This window comes from Orbicella faveolata, unplaced genomic scaffold (genome assembly GCF_042242905.1).
Source record: "Orbicella faveolata isolate gen_17 unplaced genomic scaffold, um_ofav_v1 contig_46, whole genome shotgun sequence".
NCBI lineage: Eukaryota > Metazoa > Cnidaria > Anthozoa > Scleractinia > Merulinidae > Orbicella > Orbicella faveolata.
In genome coordinates, this window is record NW_028301576.1 from 27,837,964 (window position 1) to 27,845,000 (window position 7,037).

The 7,037-nt window shown below is 40.1% G+C and overlaps 2 protein-coding genes across 2 annotated transcripts; both read right to left on the reverse strand.

Annotated features, from left to right (window-relative positions):
• Positions 1-437: 437 nt before the first annotated feature.
• Positions 438-1,486, reverse strand: LOC149099386 (uncharacterized). The gene is made up of 2 exons (XM_089276813.1): positions 598-1,486; positions 438-475 (listed from the first exon to the last, which is right to left on the reverse strand). The coding sequence occupies exons 1-2, from the start codon at positions 1,484-1,486 to the stop codon at positions 438-440; spliced, it is 927 nt and encodes a 308-aa protein (XP_089132939.1).
• A 103-nt stretch (positions 1,487-1,589) lies between these two features.
• Positions 1,590-2,875, reverse strand: LOC110048113 (uncharacterized). Its single transcript, XM_089277525.1, has one exon. The coding sequence runs from the start codon at positions 2,806-2,808 to the stop codon at positions 2,194-2,196; it is 615 nt and encodes a 204-aa protein (XP_089133651.1). The 5' UTR covers positions 2,809-2,875; the 3' UTR covers positions 1,590-2,193.
• Positions 2,876-7,037: the final 4,162 nt, after the last annotated feature.

The following is a 7,037-nucleotide window of genomic DNA, read 5'->3' on the forward strand; positions in this document are numbered from 1 at the left end:
GCGGGTCAAGACATATGCGCAGCTTGTTGGGCTTGACAATGATCAACATACTGGAAACCCACTCGGTTGGTTCAGTTACAGGTGCAAGAATACCACTAGTTACCATCTCATCAAGTTTCTCCTTGATCTGGTTTCGTAAAGCAACTGGTACACGACGCGGAGGATGTACTACAGGTGGAACTGTGTCATCAGTGACGATGTGGTACTTGCCTGGGAGGTCACCCAAGCCTTCAAAGACATCTTTGTATTCCTCTAGAATGTCGGCAATCCCTACTGTTACGGCAATGCCAACGCTGGGGGTATCCTCGAGACTACTGACGTTTGATGGGCTATCACAGTCATTAATTGTGATGAGTCCCAGTCCAATACATGTGCTGAATGATAACAGTGGGGCAAGGTCATCTTTTGTAATGTTGAATGGCAACACATTTCTTTTCTCATGGTGCCATGTAGGGAGCTCTGTTGACCCCAGTATCTTGTATCGTTCATTGGTGTAAGTTTTAATAAACTTGTGTGAGCAGCGCTTGACTTGTGCGAAATCCACATCACCGGTGGCACGCTGATAATCTTTCAATGAAATGAGATTGCACTCTGCACCTGTGTCTAGTTGGAATGTCACCTGACTTTGGTTGCCTTGCATGCCGACTTCCATAGTAATCAAAGCACATGATCTACTTCCAACTTTACTTATACGAAAAACTTCTTCAGGTACTTCTTCTATGGTGTTTACCTTTGGGTTGGTTGCTCGGCACCTTGACTGAAAGTGGTTCTTTTGTCCACACTTGTGGCAAGTTTGGCCTTTTGCAGGGCACTGGCGATTTCCATGCTGATATCCACAAAATCTACATTCTGTTTGCTGGATGGGTGGGTCACGTGGCCTTCGTGTGTTCTGAGGTGGCTCATTTCTTTGTTGTGTTCTAACTGCACCAACTGACTCCTCTGTTCCACTGGCAAGCAGCTTTAATTGCTGACTAGTCTGTTCTGCCGCTTTACAAATGTCGATGGCTTTAGACAAGGTCAGGTCGTTTACTCGTAGAAGGCGTTCGCGTACTTTCTCATCTCGGACTCCAAGGACCAAGCGGTCGCATAAAATCTCGTCCGGTGTGCTTTCGTCGTGAGCACAGTTCTTCGCAATCACACGCAGCTCGGTCACGTACGCACTAATGCTTTCGCCTGGCTCCTGTTTACGATTATTAAAACGGTAGCGTTCGTAAATGACTTGAGTGCGAGGTTCGCAATATTTGTCAAATTTAGCTAAGACGTCTGTAATACTGTTTTCACTCTGGCCTTCGCCCCAAGCGAACGTATCAAAGGCTTTGACAGCTTCTTCGCCGATAACCGAAAGCAATGTTGACACTCGAACAAGATTCTCCTGCTTGTAAATTCCAGTCGCGATTTCGTACCTTTGCCATACTTTTTTCCATTGCTTCCAATTACTAGCCAGATTATCATCTACGACGAGCGGTTTAGGTGGCAGCAGGTTCATTGGAGTTGGCACTCGCACACTATCAAAGTATATCCGTTGCACGAGGTTCTGCTCGTCACGTGAGTGCCTGATCACATGATGTGGTCACGCTTGTCACGTCACAGTCTGCCAGACACTGAAATGCCTAGCTATGTTTCCAGCTATATATACATTGTTACAAAGTGGTGAACATATACTTACTGTGCTAGTAGCTGGCAGTAAGTGTTCTATTGACTTGTCTGGGTTGTCTTGTCCCGGTTGGCATTGTTTTTATATTTCCAAGGTTTGGAGTTGTGGCCTCTCCAGTTTTTTGACTGCTTATAGCTGTTCTTGCCAGGCCTTCCTGGAGAAGAGCATTGCCCTTTGTAGTTAGGGGTGATCTTGGCCCCTATTTTGTTTTTATCGCCTATATCTTTTAAATGCTTTTGTAGATCATCTCCAAAGAGAAAATCTGTAAATGGCAATTGGGGGGAGCAGAGAGCTGAGTATTCCTTCCCAATATCTGGTCTCAGGAGTAGGCGCCGCTGCATGTTTATTTCATAAGAAGCATGAGTGAGGAGGGACATGGCCTCCAGCCCCAGTTTCTTTAAGTCTTGGCATTCTTCAGCATTAAGTGATTTCACCTGCATAAGCTTGTCGGTTATTTGGACAACTGGCAGGATGCCTTTTGCGAGGGCTTGTTGTATTTTGTAAAATTGTAAATCCCTCTTCTTTGTAGGCTCTCTCAATCAATGCCAAATGCCTGGTTTTACCCTGGGAGGCTTAGCTGTAGTACAATTAGCCAGTCTCTCCTGCCTCTCAAGCCAGTCTTTGAGATTTTTCTCACTTAATTTGCAGCGGAACATTCTGTCAACTAGCTTGGCTACTTTCTCGGACTCATATTCTTTTACGAGTTCTGAGAGGAAATCGTCCTCATCACCACTACGAGTGGTATTTTGCTCTAACTCATGATTTTTGCTATTTAGCACAGAGTCGTAGAGAATCTCGCAGTCAGTTGACTGGTGAGAGGTGCTCGTGGAGCTTCCCGCCTCACCATCTTTGTCTTTTGCCTTTTTGGCAAGAACGGCGTTTGAAGACTTGCTCGCCAGCTGTTTCCCTTTGCCTTTTGTCTCTTCACAAGGAGGATTTAGAAGATCTGGTAGGCTTTTTGTTAAGCCTAGTATTGCATTGGTGAGTAGGTTAATTTCCTCTGAAGAAGCGGCGGTTTGATTCTTGAGTTGTTGTGAGGTGCGTGGAAGGACAGCGTTGCGTTCATCAGTAAGCGATTCCTTGTCTTCTTCACCCTTGTCTCCATCTTCCTCGGCAAGAAGATCGTCCTCGGACTGTTTGGACGTTGAGGACATCTTCGGTTTGATAAAGCACAGGAGCTACATAAATATTCGAGAGCGACTTTGGGAGCACAAAAGTGCTACAAACAACCTTGCTCAGAGTCAAAACTCGCACTGAGCTCAAAGTCACGTGACTTGCTATCTCGTGATCTCAGAATGTATGCAAATGCAAGGTAGAATCTCTTTGATATGGCATGGCTCATGAATGAGAGTTTGTGCTGTATCGTATCCTTGAGGAGAGCACAAATCTCATCATTTGTTAAATCTCGGAGGCATTTAAAATTGTACACTGGACAGTCAAATGTCGTTTTCAGGCCAGCCTTTAAATCTTCAGTCTTGGCCTTCTGCCCCTTAATCTCCAACTTGCTGTACTTGTTGAACACTTCTAGTACTAACTGGTATAGATCACCAGGAAGAGAACATAAAAAAATATTGTCTCCATTTTTGGGAGCTGAAAAACACTAAAAATAATGTTAAACTTAAACTGTTTGTTTCTTTTTTAGACATTTACAGATAAGTAAAGGTTATCATGGATTCAAAAAATATAAACTGTGATGGAATAAAAAACATGAGAAAAAAGAGATGATACAATGTACATCAATGAGCATTTTTAAAGCAAATATCTGTCTGAGAATTTTTTACACTCATACCATCAAAAATAAAAATGGTAACTATGCAATAAATTAAGTCAAGAGTCTGGGATACGATAGATGATTGATATATAAACAACCTCACCAAGAGTTCGGTCTGTACAGTTTATCATTCGTGCGTTTTTCAGACTTTAAGTGTTTCACCCAGATTTATAGAGCATGGCAGCTGTAAACTAACAAAAACATCTGTCATTGTGCTTTGCTATTGAAATGAAATATTACTGAACTATTATTAAAACAGTTCAGTTAGCAAAAACTTGAGCTCCTCTTTTGACCTACAGTGTCTTATCGGGCCGTCATTTTAATGTCTGGGATTGTAGATTGATTGCCATTCAGACTCAATCTGATAACTTAGAAATGAGGTGCTATTAGTAGTTTTCGGGATTTGGGATATTAAGGTAAAAAAATGGATGGTTTGCCAAAATTTTAGTTCCCGATTTTAAGAATCCCACCATAATTTCAAGTACCGTGAAAATCTCTTGATAACTATGTTTCTATGAAGTTTTATGTAAGGCAATGCTAAAAAATACGTTTTCCCTGTTTTTGCCCGCAAACATCGCTCAAACTGGATGGTAGATACTCAAAAGCATTCCTCTGGAGAGGAACTACTATGAAAAGGCACACTTGTTCCATGATACAAATGAGTTTTGTTCTTTGTGCAGATCAGATCAGTTTAAGTAAGGCATAGATGACAAACACAAAGGGAAAAGAACTCAAGCTAAATGAAAACAGTAAAAAGGAATATCAACTTAAACAACTGTTTGTTCTCTGCTCTTTCCATTGTATCCATCATACTCAACAAATAATTGGATTTTCAGTGAGATCTCGGTAGTCAAAAGATCTCAAGTATTACTCGGATAGCGGCTACAACAGGGACAGAACTTACAGTACATCAGATCTGCTTCAAGGAGTATAAAAAAGGATCCAAGTACAACAGAGATGACTGATATGGCAGGGACAGACTAACAGTACATCAGATCTGCTTTCAGGAATATTTTATAACTACTACTACTACTAAAAATAAAAACAAAAATAAAAATAATTAAAATTTTCATTATTATCATTAAAAATAATAATAATAATCAGTAGACAGCTGTCTAGTTAGAATTCTGTCACAGACATTTATTATCCTCCCAATTAGCTCGTTGATATTCCAAAGTGTCTCTAAGGTTTTTGTTGATCCTGAGACTGCTTGTTCGCTGCTAAAGTATTCAGATGACATGCTTTTAAGGCATTGATCATATGGTATGTAGGTTTTGTTTGCGCCGCAAGGTTTTTCCCAGATTCTTTATCAGTACACTTTTCGCCAGCAGAAGTTATCCACAATGTTATACCAACCAAAAGGCACGCTTTTTTCTATATTTTAAACAAAACTAGCAAATGGCTTTTTAAATCATAAAAGACTTCTTTCTCTTCTGCAATAGTGAAACATCTACAAACTGCTTGGCATTGCTTACTTACTGCTTGCGTTGATTGGACAAAGAGTGCCTATACTAAACTACACTTAAAGTGCAAACAAAAAAAAATTTTTTCAACTATTTGTGAATTTCAAACACAACTATGTTTGCATTTAACAAAATTTAATGAAAAGAAATTGATAACAGCAATTACATGATCACTGTACTTTGTCTGGGCTTTCTTTTTTGTTTTGTTTGTTGCACCATTGTGGCTTTCTTTGCTGGAATTTATCAAAAATAAAAGACCACACTGAGGAATTTTAACAATCTAGCTATTATGCTATAAAAGTAGACTGAAAAACTACTTTATTCTCATTTCACTCAGTGACAGCCATGGCCACAGTTATGTACAAGCTATTAAGGTATGTACGAGATTTGATATTCGTTCTTTGCTAGTTTTGATTAACTAAGTTAAGGAAAAAGAGATGCTCCCAATTCTTTCAGTGAATGAATTTACGAAGATTCAGCTTAAAACGTAACATACTGGGAATGAAATTCTACATTGCTTACTGGTCTTAACTAGTTAATCTAAGATACAATGTAGTTTGTAATATGCAAAACCTGTAGATATGTTGTCTCCAACATTGCAGCATTGTGTTTAACCGCATTCTGTACTGACTATTTTTCTGGTTTTCCTTGTCTACTTTTTAGGGAATACAAAGTGCCCTGTTAAGGCTATTTTGTGTTTTCTTTGTGTCCTTTTTTGTTCCGTATGTTAATGTATTTTTTCACATTCTGCTTGCTTTTTTTCTCGTGTCGTATGCAAATGTTGTTGCATATGTATTTGTGTTATCCCTTCATGTTCATTTAGTGCTAGTTTATCGTCCGGTACACTTCTAACTTCTTGGTTCTCAGAACCCCGTTGCTAGCATTTTGGTAAGCCATTCAGTTTATTGTCTGTTTTGTATTTTCCTCTTAGTTTTCTGCCGTCTTCAGTTAGTAATTTGTATTAATTCGTCTTATGTTTATCTTTAGGAATTTACCTTCCTCCTGTGGAAAGTCAAATAAATTTGCTGGTCAGGACTAATTGAATCTCGCTTTAAGTTGTGTCTGAAGTCGACCCTCTGCCTCTTCATGCCCTGTTAAGCAAGGTCTTACCAGCTGTCCAAGGAATTTGTTCGCTCCTATCAGCTAAATTATCGTACAGCAAACATGAAGGAATGTCTTGTGACGATCTGTGGCTAAAGATATGCCAAAGTGTGACGAATGCGATGAAAAGATTAAGAATATGAAAGGAGTAGCATTTTTCTTCTCCTCTGTCACTGCCCTAGAGAGACAAAGTAAAGAAAATGGAGAAAAGGCAAACAGCCAAGAACAAGAGGACGACCAGAATGATTAATTGCCTGGAAAGTATTGGCCAGCAATAACTTACTGGATTGCAGTACAGTCCTCCAACAGCATGCATGTTTTGACGGTACCCTTGCATTTGACCCTATTGGAAACAGGCATGGAAGTGATAGCGAAAGTCCTGCTGGTCTGCAAAAGAGGAAACCAAAAATTCCTGCACACCATTATGTACCACCCTAAAAGATCACAACAACCACTTTATGCAGTCTTCAATTGCTACAATATCAACTGGTAGAGGGGCCCTTGCAGTCACTTCATGCAAGTAAGCATGTTGTCAGGTTACAAGTTGTCTGTAGCTTGTTCACTGCAAAACTGCGAGACAAGTTAATACCCTCTCTTGTCAGTTCCAGCCTCTAATTTGATGTGTTTGGCATAGAAGTATGCGACTCGACCTCAGAAATCACAAAAGGCCTCACATCGCTGATTGTCGTAGCAGTACGCGACATAGAATGAGCCATGGCAAAATTGGCTATGCACTACACAGTGGTGAAATGTTCAAGAGGGTCAAGAATTCTGAATACACATATCAGCACTGCTGTTTGGTGAAGAAATTCTGTTTTCTGCTGGGAAGCAAGATCAGTTTAAGGACACCATCATCAAGCATATGAACAAGCTCGTAGAAATCCTTGGTGATAGGGAATGTAAAGTCATAAAGCAGCTGTGCATCAACTCTGACTTAATTGAAGTAAATGGAGGATGGTCTTCTCAGTAGTCAGAGAAAGTTTATTTTACATCCATCAAAGGCATGGAAATTGGCAAAAAATCTCCCACGGCGTGCATCACATACAAA

Coding starts and splice junctions, on each gene's coding strand:
- LOC149099386 (XM_089276813.1), bottom strand. CDS start 1,486: ATGAACCTGCTGCCACCTAAACCGCTCGTCGTAGATGATAATCTGGCT. Junction 476..597: donor GACATTCCAACTAGACACAG/GTGCAGAGTGCA, acceptor GAACGATACAAG/ATACTGGGGTCAACAGAGCT.
- LOC110048113 (XM_089277525.1), bottom strand. CDS start 2,808: ATGTCCTCAACGTCCAAACAGTCCGAGGACGATCTTCTTGCCGAGGAA.